Raw genomic sequence first — 21,309 nt, forward strand, 5'->3', positions numbered from 1 at the left:
GAGGCTAATAGTTAAACCACACAGCTCATAGAATTAACTCAGGTACAAGCAGTCTCTTAGAGTTTCACACCAGTTTGCAGATGCCAGCGTAGGGCTAGCCATGCAGGTGGCCTTTCTGATGACAAGTCCCAGGGGTCAACTATGCCAGCTCTTTTCTGTACACTAGGAATCCTGCTAGTACCTCTCCACTTAGCCCCAAATGTCAACAAAGGCAGATCAGCTTAGATTCTCTTAGATTCTTTTTAAACTGTGAGAAAGTGGTCAAGATCAAGACACATAGCTCAGGGATTCAGTACTAGCTTAGCATGCATGAGGCCCTAGGTTCGATCCCCAGTGCTAACAAAAGAAACTGATCAATAATTTATGGAGAATGTATCAAATATTACATAGCTAAACTAATTATGATTGTATTAATAGAATACTGCATACCAAGTAAACGTATGACACAGGAGACAATTATCCTACAGTAAACAATAAAAGTAAGTTATGTGCCTAGTATGATGGTCATTTTAAAGATGATACAAGGCAGGCAAGGTGGCTTGCTACCAAGCCTGAGGACCTGAGTTCAATTCCTAAGACCTACTGATAGAAGGAAAGAACCAACTCCTCCAAGTTGTCCTGACCTCCATACACACACACACACCATTTATTATTATTATTATTATTATTAATACAAGGGTCTTTGTGTAGATAGTTCTCACACGTTTTTGTTGTGTGTGGTAAGCAAGTTTGTGTGGAGGCTGGAGATCAATGCTGGGTGCCTTCTCCTATTGCTCTTCATTTTATAGGCAAAGCTCAGCATTGTGACTAGACTAGCTGGTCACGCCCCCCCCCCTTCCCGTGAGCCTCCTGTCTCCACCACCACCAGGATTACCAAAAGGAAAAAGGCAGCTTTTTGCATAGGTATTGGGGTGGGGGTCAGAACCCGAGGTCTCATGGTTATGTAGCTAAGGCTACTCCCTACCACCGCAGCCTATAGTGCTCAGACTTTTGTTCTCAAAATAATCAGTGAGCCTTAAAGAGCTTTTATATGAATTATGCCAATATTCATATTAGCAATTAATGTTAGGATCTATCAAAAATACATGCTATAAAAGTCAGGAGGACACTTTGAAAACACCAGCAAAGCTGGGCATGGTGATGCCTGCCCCATACCTGGAAGGCTAACACGGAAGGATTATGAGTCTGAGTGTAGTCTGAGCTACGCAGTGATGCCCTTTCTCAATAACACAGAACAAAGCAAACAATAAAAAGAATGACATGCTTTTATCCAATCTCATGCATGTCTGGCTTAGCAGAAAACAACCCGACTCTCATAACTATGCCTGCACCTTTACAACACTGGGGCAGGCCCCTCGCTTACTACTATGAAATCGTCTCATACTCGTGAGCCTCCCGAACAGGCTAGAGGTCCTGGTTCCTTCTAGATTACATTTTGAGAGCCACTAGTACAGAAAAATGAAAGCCGAAGGTTGCAAATGCTGCCGCTGCCGCAGATTCCTCTCCCTGGCCTTTAAAACCCCCAAGCATTTGCATCCCACTAAGCAGCCAGTCCTCCTCCTGTCTCTGTGCTGTCGGAGATGAGATGCTTTTATCCAGACAGTCACCGTCCAGTGGGTCTACAGCTGGACAACTGCTCCTATCTCCAAGATCTACTTGGCAGTCTTTCTGAAGTAGCACCAGAAAGCCAGTTAGCTAATGTTCTGTAATAACCCAATGTTCTCAATTTAGTCTCCGCTAATATGTCACCCATGAATAATTTCCTTTCAGAGTTAAGAATACATGCAGCATAGATTCCAGACAACCTGGGGCACAGCACATGCCTGAACAGCTTTCCAACCTGGAAAAATTCGATTAGGAGACTGTTTTAGGAAATGGCTGCCAGCCAGCTAAGCTGAAGGGAAAATAATAGCATTCCCAGGCCAAGGGGTCCAACTGTCAACGTTAATACATAAACAAGTCAGGCTGCTGGCCAACTTGGCAGAGCCCAGGTCCACACTCTGGCCCCTCTTAGGACTTGTTTTGAAACCAGGTTCTCACTTATAATGCCTAACTACCCTTTTCACATACACAGGCAGTGTGGCCACAGCAGTGATCTCATGGGCTGAGTTTTCAGAGCCCCCTACAAAACACAGCACCTGATGAGACAGGGGTGCCTGGCTTCTGGCAAAAAGGCAAGTGGAGACTCACAAATCCTCTCCCCATGAAAGCAACTACAAGGCTGGTTAAGAGTCAAAAACAGCCATTTCAGTTACTCTGGAAGTAAACCAGAGCCAGTTCACAGACTGGCAAGTGTTCACTCATTAAAAAAAAAAAAAAAAAAAAAAGCCTGGATTTGGGTTCTAAAGAACAGCACAAAGCCTCCCGCACTTTCTTCCTGAAGCCACCCTCATCCCTCCCCAGTTCTGCCATGTCAGAAGGTCAGCAAGGGGTGGGGAGGCAGGCCTTGGAAACTAACTTCCCTGATCCCCCAAAGGGTTCATCTGATGCCCAGTGTTGCCAGTGCACTTAGCAATTGACAGGCAGAACAAAGACTAGCCCCAGGCTCTTGCTGCATTTGGAGTGGGCAATGGGCTGGCAGACCAGCCAGACACTCAACAGGAGTTCCCAGAAGACAGCTCTGTAAGGTTTCAAATGCTCTTTACAAATGCCAAGTTTACCAGAGGCTATGAGCATGCACAGCAGCAACCGGAGCCAGTCTAAGCTATGCACACACACACCTGGCCAATAAAACCTGCACACACACAGAGAAGAGTGAGCGCAACAGCCAGAGGGAATCCATGCTGGGACAGACGGGAGCAGGGTGCATGTGTGCGTGTGTGTGTGCAGCCCAGAAGGCAGCTGTCCACTTGGCCCCACAACTGAGAAGTCTTACAGTATTGGATTGAGTACTGAACCCCACACTGTGTGGACACCAGTGTGAGTATAACTGGTGTGATCATAAAAAGAGAAAGAGCTATAAGAATATGTTCTGGCAGGGAGTGTGGGGAGGAGGTGCCTAGGCGGGCCCATGCTAAGGCATCCCCTCCCCCTGAGAGACCAGCCACACGATGGTATAGTATAGAATAGAGTTTATTTAGGGCATAGGGAAGGGAATTAAGAGTGTAGTAGAGGCAGAGAAAGGCAGAGAGAGGGAGAGAGTAGAGAAGTAGAGGCTGGGCATGACCACATTGGGGGGGGGGCATGGGGAAAGGGGAGGCAAGGGTAAGAGAGATAAGAGAGTAAGAGAAAGAGGAAGGGCCAACCAAGCCTACCTGGTTGTTGCCAGGTAACTGTGGGGCAGAGCATACCTGGCTGCTGCCAGGAAGTGTGGGGGTGGAGTTTAGACAGAATACCAACAATAACCCCTCCAAGACGGCATAAGCTTAACAAGAAAGGCAAAAACTAAAACCCAACTACAAAGGCTCCCAGATACAGCGAGCAACACAGACTTTGAGATTTAGTCCAGTCCCAATCCAGGTACTAAACAACTGAGCTAACAAGATCACTAGCACCTTCAGGGGTATTAAGTAAGACTCTTGTTTGCATCAATGTATGGAGTACTCTATACATTGTATACAATGTATACAACATTCATTAGACTAATAGAGGAAAAAAAATAGTATGACCTGGGCCCGCAGGAAAACTCAGCTGGTAAAGCACTTGCAGCCAAGCCTGACTATCTGAGTTCGATTCCTGAGACTGGAAAGTGAAAAGAAAGGTGTTCTCTGACTTCCACAGGCACAGCACAGCACATGCACACACCCCAAAAGAAGACATGAAAAATAATTTAATTGTGACCTAAGCTGGTTGAGGTATAAGAAGCAATCAATAAAAATGGTCTTGGGGGAGCTACAAGATTTTGAGTTTAACAGACAGTCTTTAAGACATCTACTGCCAATATGCTTTAAAACAAAATAAAACCATGCCAGGTGGTACTGGTGCATACCTTTAATCCCAGCACAGAGGCAGGTGAATCTCTGAGGTCGAGGCCAACCTGGTCTCCAGAGTGAGTTCCAGGACAGCCAGGGTGACACAGAGAAACCCTATCTTGGAAACAAACAAACAAAAAAAAAAAAAAAAAAAAAAAACCTAAATAAAATTACATGTAAAGAATGGGAACAGTGGGCGAAGCGGACTCAAAGGAGATGGACAATAAAGAAAGGTGGGACAAAATGGAGACCCGAGTTGCCACAGTACCTAAAGTGGAAACTCACCAGAGAGGGTCAACCACAGACTTCAGACAGATGGACAGAAAAGCCACGGATGCGGATCAGGGAATAGACGATCCAACCTGAGGAGCCAGTGGAAAAACAGAGCAAAGAAACTGAACAGAGTTTCCTAATAAGTTAGGACCAACTGTGCCTGGAGGAGAAATGATAGAAGGGGGGGGGGGATGGGCAAGGAAAGTGGGACAGAGGGAAAAAATACATGAATACGTTTCTACAAAGCAATAGAGTTCTACAAGCTGGCAAACAGGGCTATTTCCTTAACTTAAGAAAAAGAAAACACACACACAAAGCCAGGTAGTGGTGGCACACACCTTTAATCCCAGTACTTGGGAGGCAGAGGCAGATGGATTTCTGAGTTCCAGATCAGCCTGGCCTACAGAGTGAGTTCCAGGACAGCCAGGGCTACACATAGAAACCCTGTCTCTAAAAAGCCAAAAAAAAAAAAAAAAAGAAAAAAACCAAAAAACACACCTACAAAAAAGCCCTACGGTTGAGCCTACACTCACACTAAGATCGGAATGGCCTAATGCTACACTAGGAGCCTCACTAGGGCAACAAGACAAGACAAAGAAAGGCTACACAGATGTCGAAGGAAGAAACAGCCACAAGATCTCCTGGGACTAAAATATAATTTGAACAAAGCTGCTGGGTAGAGGTAACTATATAAATGAACTATACAGACATGTGTGGGAGGAGTATGGCTGGGGCAATTGGTTTCCTGTATTGCAGCAATGAACAACCAGAATTTTTAAAAAATGGTATTATCTTAGAGAGCACACGCACACGTGTGCATGTACACACACACACCCTAGATACAAACCGAACAATGTATATATGGAAAAACTTCATGATTATTCTGAAACAAAGACACAAATATTCAGATATTTCAGGGTATTAGCTCTTCCCAACTTAATCCATACAGAAATACCAGTAAAACCAAAAGTGAGTTTCATAGTTATCATCACACACATAAAATCTAGGCTGAGATAACAATGAATACATGGTTGATTGGATGTCAGAGGTCAATTAAACCACATGACACAACCCAGCATTCATTGTTTTTTATTTTAATACAATATCAATAAACTAGGAACTTCCTACATCTATGAGAGGCGATTCCTCAAATGATTAAAAAAAAAAATGCCTATAACTTTTAAAAGATCTGCACTGAAATTAATCACACCGGACCTCTTAGGAACAAAGCAGGTATGTCTATCCTGGTCACTTCTACCCATTATGCTGTTTCTAGCTAGTACAGAAAAGACAAAAAAGAAAGAACATAAGTAAGGAGAAGCTTTAGAAGTTTCTAGAGCTAGCAATGTAGCTGAGAATCGGTGGCAGAGCACAACGGTTCAGCACGTGCAAGGTTCAGAGTTCAAACCTCGCCGCAACAAGAACAAAAGATGCTAAGGGCAGATGGGTCATATACAATGAATATAGGACTCGCCTTAATAATCACCAAAAGACAGTGCACACAGTCTTCCGAGTAGTCAGAGGACATCTAAGCTAGGGCGTGTGCATGCCTGTATCCCCAGTACCCTCGGGAGACTGATACACAAGGATCCTGAGTTCACAGCAAGTCTTCCGGAGGATGCACCACAGCACCCAGGTCAGGCAGCTCACAGCTATTCTCATCCTCAGCTCCAGAAGATCAGAGGTCCCTGGCCTCTGGCTTCTGCTGGCACCTGGATGAACTTACCTGCCTATGTGCATACTACACACAGTTTACAATTATACACACACAGGGGGCTTAATTTAAAAAGCATACAACATGGGGCTAGGGAGATGGCTCAGTGGACAAAGCACATGCCATACAAGGATGAGGATCTGAGCTCAGATACAAAAATAAAGGCAGCACACTGGGATGAAGTGTAAGATTGAAACAGGCAAATCCCCAGAAGCTCACAGGCTTGCTAGCCCGACTTATCAAACAGTAAACAAACAAAAAAAAAAGATCCTGCCTGAAATGAGTCTGAAGGCAAATCCTTAAGGTTGTCTGCTGACCTCCACACGCACACAGGAGCACATGTGTGCACATGCGTGTGCACACACACACACACAGAAGGCAGGAGGGGGGAGTTACCATTCAACAAACAGTAAGCTTTCCCTGAAGCTCTTGATCTTCTGTCTAGAACTGCGCTTACCAGCGGTGCCAGAAGAAAACAATAGGGAAGTAATGAGCATCAGGTCACTGAGAGCACAGGGAGAAAGAGCAGAGAGGTCCCAACATGCCAGCTGGGGGGACAGGACCAGGGGATGAATGCTGTAGACATGGTTACAGCAGGAGCGAAGGTGGCCATCGGCATGCAGTGATATTAGATATTCCTGGATCCCGAGAACTTAGAAGCTGAGCTGGGCCCTGAGGGCTGAGATCGGGAGCCTCTGGACTATGAGCACAACTCATCTGCCTTCACCTGTCACCTGCCACCATCAGCAGCACCCCTTGCAACAGCACCTTCCTCTGAGCACCCCTTCTCTGCATCCAGTTTCCTGCCTTTCCTTGGTGCTGATGCCCTCTCACTGCAGAGTGAGCTCAGTCCTGTCTGCCATTCTGCCAATGCCACCCCTCCTTGCCCTGCTTTATCGGCCTTCCAAGACCACCCTGCCTTCTCAGGGGTTTTCTGACTCTCCCTGCCAAATATCCCTTTCTCCTGCCTCAGCCCCCACCACACCACACCAGCTCCATTTACTCTTAGTGCCCACTTCTATCTGATAGAAGAGCTCAGTCTTAGCTGCTTCACTGTTACCTGCCCCTCGCCATCTCCGAAAGTGGCTCTATGGCAATGAGGATATCCCCTGTCTCACTTTGCACACCGACACCAGGACCTAGCGTCCCAGCACCTAGCATGTTCTGAATAAACACTAGATGAGTGAGCAATTAACCAAGCAGAAGAGAGAAAAGGAATGTCAACAAGAACACTGCCAATAAAACCACTAATGTCCTCTAAGTAAATTTCTCCCAAGACCTGAGCCTTTACCATGGTAGTCTCAATTAGAGTCATTGTTCAATTGCTGCACTCGTTTAGCAGAGTACCCCTGGAGACTGCAGCATCAACAGCACAATTCACATCAAAAGACACTCTCCTTAAGCAGGTCTCTGGCATTCCCACAGATACTTGACTCTTAATCCCACATACAGATAAGGAAACCCAGGCTACCTTGACCCCAGGGTCCCATCAGGGAAAAAGGAGCAAAGGTCATTTCCCTTGAGAAGACTGTATGATGTCTGCCCTCGCTGAACACAGCCATACCAGCTTCCATGAGCTTCCATGCACTGACCAAAGGAATGACTCTCCCAGGGATGTACTTTCAGGGAGCCAGGAAGCCCTCCCCAGCCCTGGCCACACGCTCAGTTAAGATGTTTCTGTTCAAACAAATTTGTGTTTTCACAAGCTGGACCCAGCTTTGGCAGGACTTTTGAACCTTCTGACCCAGTGCAGTTGAGGTTTCTCTTCAGTGATGCTGATCTCTGATCTTTCTCGGAACCAGCCTGGATACTAGCTTGTCTTGGCACTTCCTTGTCTAAACAAATTAATTCACTATCTTCACACTCAACCACAAGGAACATGTGTGAATGTAGCCAAAATTCTAGAGCCAAAATAACACACGAGCAGGCCCATCCCACTTCCTGATAAGAGTCCTTGTTCCCCTCTGAAACCTCATGAACCACACCCCAGCTGACTTCACTTCTCCCAGAACTCTTGTCTTCCAAGATCCCACAATAATGGACCCATAATTCCACCATAAATTCTGCTAACAGCACTCACAGGCTTTTTTTGCCCCAAGTTTTAAATTCTTCCAACATTATTTCCTCAAACCATTTCCAAAGGCCTGAGAATCACAGCAACGATTTACCGCAGCAACGGCTGGCTCCTCCGTGTCTCGGACCAATTTTTAGTCTGAGTTTTAACTCTTTTCCTGTTGCTATGATATCCAGAAAAGCAAAGCATTCTAACAAAAGCAGCTTGAGGGAGAGTTTATTCTGGCTCACAGCTCAAGGGGAAGCCCAAGCAGCAGGAGCTTGGAGCAGATCATCACATCCACAATGAGGAAGCAAAGAACGATGCATGCAAGCTGCAGCTCAGCTCTCTTTCTCCACTTACATACTCCATCCAGCATCCAGCCAAGGAATGGTGCCGCCCACAGTGGACAATGCTGCCTACAGCAGTTGACACCATCAAAATAATCCCACACAGGAATACCTAGAGGCCTATCTCCTGGGGGTTCTGGTGTCTGTCAAACTAACAACACTAACCATCATAGAATAGCTCCAACTTAACTGACACCCCAGGGCAGTGGCTAATAACAGTCTCTTTGCTCTCAAGTACCCTGGATAATAAGTTATATACGATGACTCATTGTAGAAGAAATAACAGCCACTAAAAGTTATCTATAATGACTCACGGTTAAGGAAATAATAACTACTTAAAGTTACCTATAGTCAGATCATTATGTGAGTGGCATGAACTTAATGAAAACCCACCAACAAACAATACTATATACTATAGTGTACTATATATGCTAATACACACTAATAACCAGTGTAACTAAAACCACTAAACTAATAACCACTAACAAATACTATATACTATAGTATACTATATGCTATATGTTATATACTACTATATACTATATACTAGCTTATACTACTATACCCAATATACTTCTATGTTCCATACACTATCATATACTAATACTACTATATACTGTATACTATACTACATACTGTATACTATATGTGTACAGTATATAGTAGTATATAGTATATAATAGTGGGTCTAACATTGTGTCTTAAGTGTTACTACCATATACAGACAGAAAACCCAGGTCTGTTCTCTGACCTTCCCTATGACTTAGTATGAAAAGTGAGCTAGAGGCTCAAGATACCACACATTTCATGACATTGGGAAACTCAGCATGAGCCTCTCTGACAAATGGGTCAAAGTTACAAGTTCCCACCACACAGCCATATTCCCCACCAGCCTAAGAATGCGCTGCACTGCCTAGGTTTACCTTAGCAACTCTGCAACAGACCAGCCAAGCTCATGCCATCTCCCCTGGGAATTAAATACCAAAGGCACCGCTGACAACAGGCTCCTTATCCAGCTTGTGATAAGAGGAAACTTACAAGATTAGTGAGGTTTTTCTAAATTTGACAGGCTAGCCCAAGTGTTGCTGGAGGTTTCAAGAGAGATCTATCTCAAATAATGAGATGGAAGGAAGGATAGAGAGACAGCTCAGCAACTAGAAGCACACAGAGGACCCAAAAGCTATCAGAGGACCCCAGTTCAGATCCTGGAACCAAGTCAGGTGGCTTACAACTGCCTGCAATTCCACCTCTAGGGAACCCAATGCCCTCCTCCAGCCTCTGTGGGCACTGCACTCATGTGTACATTGTCACACAGAGGCATATATGGACACATATGATTAAAAATAAATACGAAATAAAGTGAAGAGCAAATGAGGAAGAGAGCTGACAGTGACCTTGACAAGGATACACATATGTGTGTGCATCTACTCACAGGAACACACACACACACACACGCATACAGACACAGACACATAGACACACATACGCAGACAGATACAGACACCCATACATAGACACACACACACATATATACACACAGACACAGATACACAGACACACACACAGATACAGACATATACATACACACATACATACACACATACAGACACGGACAGACACAGACAAACATACACACACAGACACATGCACACACAGACAAACACACAGACAGACAGACAGACACACACACACACAGAGAAAGAGAAGGAAAAAACAGGGTATGAGATCTAGCTATTGGATGAAAGGGAGGAAATGCTGAGATAAAATTCAGATGATGATGAGTGAACAAATAAATACGAGCTCTTATACCATAAATCTGAAGGTCAAGTTCTCCGGCTTATCCTTCCTTCAGCTGAAAGAAGTCAGGTAGGGTAAGGGAAGCCTAGACATCTAGCTGAGGACTGGGACAAGTCCTGAAACACTCAACTCTTTGTATACACAAAGTTTCTTGAGGGTGGGAGAGTGTTACTTTGAAATGATAACCAAGGAGGGAAGAGAGACTTCTCTGTGCCAAAGCCTGCCATTACAAAGTGAGTTCAGGTCCACCTGCAGCTTGCTACATGTGAAGAAACAAGGTATTTCCACTTGGCTCTTCACATTCCATGAACCCTCAATAGACCTAATAGCTCTTTCTTCATGGACCTGGGACTCCCTGATGCAAAGCTTTGGGGTGGGTAACTCATCTGAAGGGTAGGGAGAGCATAGCAGAACATGGCTGGCTGAACTGAAGCCTGCCATTGCTAAGTCCCAGATTCTGACCTGTCAGAAAGTTCCTACAGAAGAGCTCTTCAAGTATACCTGAGTCCACACCTTCCGGTAGGAAAATAGCTGTAGACGAGCCTGGAAGCTTGGAAACAGGTTGAGTAGGCTGGGATACTTTCAGGGTCACCTGGGAAGATATTGACACAGAGAACAGCTCAAGAGGACCCTCAGTGGCCAAACTGCTTTGTTAATTTGAATAAAGGGTTTATTGATATATTTGGGTTCTTCTTTCCTCTAATGAGCATATAAAAAAAATAAGCTTGTAGATGTAGATGTATAGCTGCATCTATTTGTGGATATCCAAAGTGGGAGGGAACAGGAAATTTTGTGTAAGGTCTGAAGTAAGCCACAGGAATGAAGTAGGAAAACAAGAAACAAAGATGGTTGGTGCAGAGGTCACACAACAAACTAAAATATAAATATATGGCCTTGGGGGCTGTGGCTATGGCTCAGTCGGTAGAGTGCTTACCCAGAGGCCCTGGCTTGATTCCCAACACCACATAAATCAGGTGTGGTGCTACACACCTGTGATCCTAGCCTCCAGCCTGGAAAGCAGACAGATCATACATTCAAAGGTCATGTCTTAGTTTCACAACAAGTCTCGAGGACCAGCCTAGACTACAGGAAGACCCTGTCTTAAAGAAGAAAAAGAAAAGCAACCAATATCTAACCCACAATGATAAACAACATCCTCTCATCCCAAGAAAATTCTAGGCAGCTTTCTAACAAGAAAGGTCCCAAAAAGGAGCACTGTGTCTGCAGCATCTATTAGGACAAGGCAGGAGCCAGAGAAGTCGGTTTCCAATGGGGATAAAAACAACAGGGGGAAAAACGCCTCATTCATTTAAAAAAAAAATTTTTTTTAAAGTAACCAAAACAACAACAAAACAAAACAAAAACAAAAAACATGGACAGGCCAGAAACTTCTCTGCCCAGTGGGATCCAGAGGGCACCTAATAAGTTTAACTCAGAGAAGAGAGGGGAAACAAACAAACAAACAAACGAACAAAAAAACCCAAACCCTAGCATCAGCTTTATGTTACTAAGTACCTGAGATAATTACTGTATAAAGAGGAAAAGCTTGCTTTGGCCCAGTTTCCAAGGTTTCAGTCCATGACTGCTTGGCATGTTGCTTTGGCCTGGGGCACACAAAGTAGCATGTTAGGGAAACATCTCACTCACCCAAGGATGAGAAAAGGAAACAGGCCAGGGTCTTACAGTCCCCTTCTGCCCTGAATGAGTTACCTCTCACTAGACACCACCACTTAAAGTGTCCACTACCCCTCCATGTTGTCAAGCCTCTAACACTTGGGTCTTTAGGGACACTCAAGAGCCAAACTATAGTATGACCCAACCCTATAGATAGCTCAGACGAGACTTAACTTGAGAGGGGTTAGTAAATAGGTCTCTGCCTCCAAAACATGCCCCTTAGTGACCCCCAATTCTGCTGGGCATGGTGGTCTGTCTCAGAGACATTCACTCTTTGTTTCCTGCCTATTAGCCCCCAAAAGATATAAAAAATAATAATCACACTCAAACCTTAGGGAAGTTAAAAAATAAAAGAAAAGAGCTGTGTGTGGTAGCTTGAACCTGTAACTCCAGAACCCAGGACGCTATGACAGGAGAATCAACACAAACCCTAGGGCAGTGTGGGCTTACAGTGGGTAGGTCCAGAACAAACAGCCTGAGAAGGGCCTGAGAGAGGGTCCAGTAGTTAAAAGCATATATATTCCACTTGCAACAGACTCAACGTTGGTTTCCAGGTCCCAACAGCAGCTCACAACCACCTATACAAAAAGCAACTGTTTTTTTTCCTCCTAGAAATAATTGTCTCTGAGGCTTACTGCCTCCGTCTGCTAACCTAGGCCCAGTCCTGGAAGCTTCTAGCCTCTGTACAATTCTATCTAGACCTAGAATGTTTTCAGCTTTCAGCCTCTGAGACTTACTGCTGAATAAGCTCACACTTTCTAGTTCTTTCTGGACTCTGGTCAAACTCTGGACTCTTGTTCTGGCTCAAACTCTTCTCCAAGCTGACTGATTTAATCTGGCTTCTGTCTCTGTCTCTCTGTCTGTCTGTCTGTCTCTCTCTCTCCCCACCCCCCACTCTGTGTGTGTGTGTGTGTGTGTGTGTGTGTGTGTGTGTATGTCTGCATGTGTCTGTGTCTGTGTGTGTGTGTCTGAGTGTGTGTGTGTCTGTGTGTACTGCCCCCTCAGGTACCTTCCCTTCCCTCTCTCTTCTCCTTAGCTCTCTCTTCTCCTTAGAGTTCAGCATATCCTAGCCTCTCAAATCTATCTCTGACTCATTACTTTTTGTCTGGCACTCAACTAGACCTCACTTTCATACCTGGATCCTTCTTTAACTTCATTTTGAGACAAAGGTATGTGCTAAGGGTGTGTCTGTACTCCAGCCACAGGGAATAAAGGTGTATGCTAAGGGTTGAGCCCACCACACTTAGAAACAAAATCTCAGGGTTCATAGTGTGATCAAATATCCTGCAACACCTTTAAATCTCGGGCCACACCCTCTCCTGGCCTCATACACTCATGTGCACATGCCGACGCAAGCACACACATAAATAAATATATATTATACATTCATTTATATTATAAATAATTATTTTTAAAAATAAGCATGCTTTAGAAAAGAATGAAGTCTGCCACACTGATAGCTTTGAATAATTTTAAACATACGGTTTGCTGGATTTGTGCCTCTTTTGTCTGATTGTACTGCTTTAAGTTTAAAACAATTGAATCATATCTTTACATATAAAGGAAAAAACGATACATGCATATTCACAGGAAAGAGCCCCATTATAATCGGTCCCCTCTGTGTGTGAGAGACAGACAGACAGACACACACACACACACACACACACACGCACACGCACACATACATTTTACAGGAAGTAAATGTAGGCCAGGTAAGATAATGACACTTGTGGTCACAAACTCCTCCAGGATCACCAGACCTCCTGCGACATTACCCTGCTCCGGGCTAACAGAACTTTCTAGCCCCTATGACCTCCTGTCTACCCAGGTCACTTCCTGCTCTCATCTACTCTTTTTTCTGCTGCTGGGTCACACAGGTTACCAGTTAGCCCTCTGTCAAGAGGGCACACATAGGTGCAATCCAACACCTACGTGGCAGTGAAGCCTTCCCCTTTTATTTCTATCTCCATTAGGAACAACTTGGACACCACCTCTAGTAAGAAGTCTTTGCAGACGCCTCACGGAAAGGAGTTGTTGCTACAGCCTATCACAGACATCCAGCCACGGCCCCAGGCATAGGTAAGTGAGCCTTCTGTGGCCTCCTGTGACTCATCCTTCATTCCTACCTCAGCTTTCCTTCAGGGGTCAGGTTCTGTGCTTTGCTCCTGTTCATCTTCTTATCACTCAGTGTCAGAGCAGACAGACGGCATTCTGAACACTTGAGAATGGACGGCAGGCAGGAAGCTAAATACAAGCTACATTAAGAAATGAAACATGGGGCTGGCGAGATGGCTCAGTGGTTAAGAGTGCCGACTGTTCTTCCAAAGATCCTGAGTTCAAATCCCAGCAACCACAAGGTGGCTCACAACCATCTGAAACAAAATCTGATGCCTTCTTCTGGAGTGTCTGAAGACAGCTACCATGTACTTACATATAATAAATAAGTAAATCTTTTAAAGAAAAAGAGAGAGAGAGAAATAAAACATAAGACCTGGTTCCTGCTGAGAAGGGCCACGAGAAAGCTCCAGAAATTTCCAGGTAGAATGCCCAAAGTCTTGTCACCTAAGGCAAGGAAAGTCACGACATTTGCCTTGTGCTAGTACAACATACCTAGCTGTTCCTATGGGAGTCTGACCAAAACCTGTTTCCTCTGCCTAACCAGGAAAAGTGCTCAGACAAGGGCAAAGCAAGCCTTTAAAATAACTGGCAAGTCTATGCTGAAGTATCCAGTAGTGAGGCTAATTTTTTTTGGTTTAGAAAACTGTAGTCTGGGGCCAACTTGATCGCTTAATGGGTAAAGTCCTCTGCCGCCTAGCCTATTGTCCTGAGTTCAGTTCCCACAACCCACGTGCTGGAAGGAGAGCCAACTCCAGCAAGTTGTCTCTGACCTCCATCTGTGCACGAGTACACACACACTAATACAGAAAATGTTAAAAAGGTGCCCTGTAAGTTGTTACAATGGTTGGTAACGCTCTGGGGAAGTATGAAGGAACTCTGTAGACTAGGTTTTATAAATTGATTGCATATATAAAATCATTTTGCACTAGAAATGTTTCAAGCAAGCAGCAGTTGCTTACTGTTTATCTCTATACTGCATTTGCACCCCCTCCCCTCCCCCTCCTCCTGTACAGCAGAGTGGGATTTTTGTGTGACCGGCTGAACCATTAGTCCCAGACTGAGCCTGACAATGCCCAGCACTCAAAAGCTGTGCAACGGACCTAAATGGACTCGCAACGATGGGGTACTACAAACCTCGGGCTCACCTTTAGTCTCTCCTACTCTGCTCAGCTTTCTGTGCTCTGTAAGAAAAACCTAGGGTAGAGGAGATAGCTCAGTCAGTAAAGTACTAGTCTTGGGAACACAAGGACCAGAGCTGAATCCTCAGAAACCACACTGGGGAGGCAAAGGCAGGAGAATCCCCAGGTCTCTAGCCTATTAGGCAAGCTGCAGGCTAGTAAGAGACTGTCTTTTTATTAAAAAAAAAAAAATGACTCAAAAACCTAAAAAATATTAAAAAAAAATTGTGAAACGTAGTTGTGTTAACAAACTCGACCAGTTCACAAATGAATACAGCTTTTGATGCCTTCAGCAGGCACTCCTGTAAAGGACTTGAGTTTCCAAGGAACAAAACCTGACATGGTCCACTGGCCTGAACTCATACACACACTCACTCTCTCTCTCTCTCTCTCTCTCTCTCTCTCTCACACACACACACACACACACACACACACACACACACCAGTACATATGTAAATATACACATATAGGCAGACACACTAAAGAAAAAAAAACTTTAATTAAGGGGCTGGAGAAATAAATGGCTAATGTTAAAAAACATTTGCCATGTTTTAAGAAGATGCAAGTTTGAGCCAGGCAGTGGTGGCACATGCCTTTAACCTTTAACCCCAGCACTCGGGAGGCAGAGGCAAGTGGATTTCTGAGTTCAAGGCCAGCCTGGTCTACAGAGTGAGCTCCAGGATGGCCAGGGCTATACAGAGAAATCCTGTCTCGAAAAACCAAAAGAAGAAAAAGAAGAAGAAGAAGAAGAAAGAAGAAAAAGAAAAGAAAGAAAAGAAGGAAGAAGAAAGAAGAAGCAGAAGCAGCAGCAGTAAGTTTGGTTCCCAGCATCAATACTGAGCAAGTCACACACACACACACACACACACACACACCTGTAACTCCAGCTCCAGAGGATCTGACATTCTCTTCTGGCCTCCACAGACAGAGTTCTCTCATGGCATATGTATACACAAATACATGCGAACATATACATAAATTAAATCTTAAACAAACAAACAAACAAAAAAACCTAACTGTTTTTGTCTGCAAATAGAAGAGACAGCTTTCAATAAAATGCTCTGATGTTCACAGAGTGTCCCCTAATATCCTGAATACAAGGTTGCATGTTGTCTCCTGGGCCTGGTGACGACACAGCCAAGACCTGCGACTTGCAGAAGCAGCAGGCAGATAGCAGCTCTCCCAAAGTCAAATAGCCAACACTGACCTCCTAAGGAACCACATTTGAAAAGCTGTAGTCGAAGGCTGGTTGTATTCTCCAGCTGATAGCAATACCGGAGCAATAAAGCAAAAAACAACCAATAAAGCAATCAGCCAGAAGAATGGAAGAGTGTCCTGGAGCAACTATATAACCAGGGAGAGGAGCCTCCTGGATAAGTCAGCAAGACCTTAACAACAAGAGCCCAGCCAACCAGGTCAGCAGCTCCTGGAAGGTGGGAGACCCAGCACCCAGAACTGCTAATATCCGTCCATCTAAAATGTCTAGCAGTCTTCAAAATATAAAGAAAAAGAAAAACATGGAGGTGTGCAAAGAAACAGCTCATGCGTCTGAATAAGGCAAGAAACAGAGACTGCCTTTGAGTGGAGCCAGATGATGGTCTGCAGGGTTTGCTCCAACTTAAAAGAAAGAAAGGGGGCTGGAGAGACAGCTAGCTCAGCAGTTAGAGGCACGGACTGCTCTTCCAGAGGACCTAGGTTTGCTTCCCAGCACCCACACGGTGACTCACAACTATCTGTAACCGCAGCTCCAAAAAAATCTGACGCCTTCTTCCGGCCTGCAGGACTCCAGATGTCCATTCCACACAGACTATCCCTGCCGCCCAAACCCCAGACACGCTACAGAATGAATAGGCAGGAAGGAAAGGCACAGTGTGATGACACTATGCACACCTTTAATCCCAACACTCAGGAGGCGGAGGCAGCCAGATTTTGAGGTCAAGGTTAGTATGGACTATACAGTGAGCTCCTGGTCAGCCAGTCCGAGATACATAGTAAGAACTTACCTCAGAATTACATTAACAAAAACAAAAAAATTTGGCAACATTGTAGTTAGTATCAAATCCCAATAGTAGGAGAGAATTTTAAGGACAAAACAAAAGGAGCTAAAAGAACAAGACAAGTAAAAGAATACACTCACTAGCGAGCCTCCCAATGGACCTTTTATGTGTCACCTTTGCTGGGTTAAGGGATGCCCAGAGAGCTGAGAAAACATTACTTGAGGAGTGTCCACCTGTTTCTGGGAGAGATTAGCATGTGCACTGATAGACTGAGGAGAGGGGAGCACCCTGACCAAAGAAAGTCCTTCATATATAGAACCAACTGTTGGCATTTAGTCTAGGCTCCACCCCACAGTTACCTGGCAACAACCAGGTGTGCCTGACTTACTATAAAAGAGGCTGCTTGCCCTCTCCTCATTCTCTTGCTCTTGCCCTCTCCTCTTGCTCCTGCTCCCTCGATCTCCCCATCCCCCCCCTCCATGTGTTCACGGCCAGTCTCTCCTCTCTTCCTCTCCCTCTCCCTCCCCCTCTCCCTCTCCCTCTCTCCACCTTTCTCTCAACTCCTCTCCCCATGTCCTGAAAAAAACCTATTCTATACTATACCATGTAGCTGGTAACTGGGGGGAGGGGGAAGGGATGCCTCAGCATGTGCCCTCAGAGGAATCCCCTTCCCCCACACCTTACGGCACCTCCACCAAACATATCCTGGCTTTTCTTATCTTTTAATAAAACACAACACCAACTGTCCTATATACTGACTCTTTTGCCTGGAGAAGTGAAGGGGGTCGGGGGACACAGAAGAAAGAGTTCTAAGCAAGAACATTCTACCTTTGGACTCCCTGGTTCTTGGCCCTCCCAGCCTGGACAGCTCACCTTACTCTTGGGTATTTGGGCTTTGACTAAACTAATACCACCAGTTGCCTGATGCACTGTCTTGCAGGGGTCTCCTGGGACTTCCTGTTCACGATAATCCCAGGAGCTGATTCTTATAATCAATCTCCCTAGGCTTCACTTTGGATCCTAAAAGCCCCTAAAAGGTCTTCCCAGTAGAACCAGACTGTGGCACTACTGGTGGGCTCTTTTGGAGGTAGAGGCTAAAAAAAGGAAGCTCAAAGTCAGACCCAGGACCCCAGCCCTTGTCTCTTTGTGTAGAGGGGGGAATTTGGGGGTTTGTTTGCTTGCTTTTATTTTTGAGATTCTTGCTATGCAGTCCAGTCTGGCCTTGCACTCCAGGGTAGCTCCTGTTTCAGCCTCTCTACGGCTGGGACTATGGGCGCGCAACACCAAGTTCCTGTCTTTGCTTCCTGCCTGTGATGAGGTGACCAGGCCACGTCCACCTTACATTCGCCACCTTGATTGACATATAGCTCCACCACCACAGGCCCAAAGGCAACAGGACAAAAGGACCCTGAACCCAGACCTCTGAAACCACCAGCTCACTTTCTCAGACAGTCACAGAAAGCTAGCACATCTCATATGTAAAATAAGGGGGGAAAAATCACTAGAGAGTTTTGGGTATGTACATATATGTACATTCACTGCATATACAGTTCCTATACAGACGCCCAATACAACAGCAGACATGAACAGAATAAAGAATTAGCAAACTTAAGCAAGATCAACAGAGGTGACATACGCTGAACAACAATGCCTCAGAAAAGGGGACCCCAAATGTCATGCTGTGGTGCGTGCGTGTAATGGGAACAAGAGGAGGAAGAGAAAACAAAAAGGAAGAAAACTACTCAAACAAATCAAAGCTGAATACTTACTATATGTATTTTAAAAACAGTCTATGTATCCAGAGAGCTCAAAAAAGAAAAAAAAGGGGTGTGTGTGTGTAACGCAAACTCCAATTGAAAATGATAGAAAGTTTATCAGACAATCATCTAGAGAGCCGAGAGAGAGAGAGAGAGAGAGAGAGAGAGAGAGAGAGAGGGAGAGAGAGAGAGAGAGAAAGAGAGAGAGAGAGAGAGAAAGAGATCAGCATGTATGAGGGCATCCAAACAGATCAATAGCCAGCTGCCTCAGCAGGGATTACACACACACACACACACACACACACACACACACACGTACGTACGTATGTACGTACGTTCGTCAGGAGGCATTCAAAACCACAACAAAAACACTGCCAACCAAGACTCCCCAGTCCAGGAAAAACGCCTTTCCAAATGAAGTCTCGGGCTGGAGAGACAGACAGCTCCGTGGTGAAGAGCATTTGCGCTCTTGCTAAGGACCTGCATTTGGATCCCAGCAACCATATAGCAGCTCACAGCTGTCTACAACTCAATCTCAGGGGCCTTGGTGCTCTCCCCTGGCCTCAGGCACGAGGCATGCACACGGTGCACATACATAAATTCAAGCAAACACTCACACACATAAAATAAAGAATTAAAGTGTGTATACTGCTCTTTTAAAGGTCTTGAGTTCACTTCCCAGCACCAGTCAGGCTGCTCAAAACTACTTGTCATTCTGGTTCCAAGGGATCTGATGCTCTCTCTCTTCTAGCCTCTGTGGGCACCCACACTTGAGGACAAGTACCTACCCACACACACACACACACACACACATATTTTAAAAAATCTTGTTTAAAAATGAAAAGTCAAATAAAATTGTCTAGAATAAACAAAAGCAGAATCCATTACTAGCTGACCCACCTAACAGGAAATCAGAAAGGGCATCCTCCAGTCTGACAAAAAAAAAAAAAAAAAAAAAACCCCAAAAAAAAATCCAAACAACCCACAAAGAGCGTTAGTAATTATGCAACTATAACAATGATAAATGCATCTGCTTTTTCTTCTTTTTATTAACCAATTTTAACTTAAGAATATAAAATAACAGGCATAATGTATTGTTGGGTCTGTAATGTTGGGAAATGCATGAATAACTGCCAGTAACAGCACAGGGTGGGGGGTGGTAAATGGTGATCAAACTTCCGCAGGCCAAGGAAGGAAAGACAGATGGTAACAACATAATTGCAACAATACATAAAGGCAGATGTGAGATCATAATTACAGTGCATTGTTGGGTTTGCAACATTAATAGATGTAAATATATGTAACAATAATACCAGGCAGAAAGGGTAAAAGTAAACAGAGATATCATGGATTGGTATTTCTTATTCAATGTTAAGTGTGTGCATATAAGTTTATGATATCAGACGAGCACATGTGTGGAGGTCAGAGACCAACTTGGCAGAGCTGGGGCTCTACATAGGCCTTAACTTGGGTTCCATGGATTGGATTCTAGACACCAGGCTTATGTGGCAAAGCCTTTACCCCCTGACCAATCTTATCAGCCAACCAGTAACTTAGTAATGGATTAAAATTAAGATAATAAAGTCTAAAGTTGAGTTTGGATACACTAATACACACACACACACACACACACACACTGGAAACAGTGAAAAAATCATAATTTTAATTGCTACACTAGAACTTGATTAATGAAAGAAATGAGGAGGGAAAGGACATGAAAGATGGAAAACAAAAAGAAATACAATGAATCTAACTGCATCAAAAAAAAAAAAACCATTAGATACAAATGCACCCACAAAACAATTTAAAGGTGGTCATCAGACTGGGTAAAGAGAAAGACCATAGCTCCAGACACACCCAGATAAAAATAAATTAATGAAGTACAACGTATCACGGTTCACCCACTTTGACAGTCTGATGTTCCTCAAATGACTAAGTGGAGTTACCATAGAACCTAGCAATTCCGCTTTTCAACAGATCCCTAAAAAAAAAAAAAAAAACCTAAGACAAGTTCATGTTCATTATCACTAACAGCAGAAAGGTACAGACAACCCAAACATCCATCAAAGGATGAATACAAATTTGTTACATTTGTACAAAGACATCATTAGTGGCTGAAGAGATGGCTTGGTGGGTAAAGAGCTTGCTCTGTAAGCTGGAGGACCGGAGTCTGGATCCCCTGCACCTACATAAAAACCAGGCATTGCAATGGTGTCCATAACCCCAGCATTGGAGGGGGACAGATAGGTGGACCCTGGGACAGCCAGACAAGCCAAAACAGTGAGCTCCAGGCTCAGTGAAGGGCACGGACTCTAAAAATAAGGTGGGACTCTAAAAATAAGGTGGAGAGGGCCAGCTCAGTAGTCACAAGCATTAGAGCGGGACAGCACTTCTGAGAAGCTCACAGTCCCAGCACCCATGTGAGGGAGAAGCTCACAGTCCTAGCACCCATGTGGGGAGAAGCTCACAGTCCCAGCACCCATGTG

At 44.6% G+C, this 21,309-nt stretch overlaps 1 protein-coding gene across 6 annotated transcripts in view; it reads right to left on the reverse strand.

The window, feature by feature from the left end:
• Nucleotides 1-21,309, reverse strand: part of Mgat4a (alpha-1,3-mannosyl-glycoprotein 4-beta-N-acetylglucosaminyltransferase A) — a 99,593-nt gene that overhangs the window by 68,800 nt on the left and 9,484 nt on the right. The window contains exon 1 of one of the 6 annotated variants that reach the window (XM_029478373.1): nucleotides 7,370-7,446. The exons of the other annotated variants lie outside the window; for them this stretch is intronic. Coding sequence (XP_029334233.1) covers nucleotides 7,370-7,412 — 43 coding nt within the window. The 5' untranslated portion in view covers nucleotides 7,413-7,446. Of the gene's footprint in view, nucleotides 1-7,369; nucleotides 7,447-21,309 lie in introns of those variants that run through there. 6 annotated transcript variants of the gene reach the window in all.

Source organism: Mus caroli, chromosome 1, assembly GCF_900094665.2.
Source record: "Mus caroli chromosome 1, CAROLI_EIJ_v1.1, whole genome shotgun sequence".
NCBI classification, from domain to species: domain Eukaryota; kingdom Metazoa; phylum Chordata; class Mammalia; order Rodentia; family Muridae; genus Mus; species Mus caroli.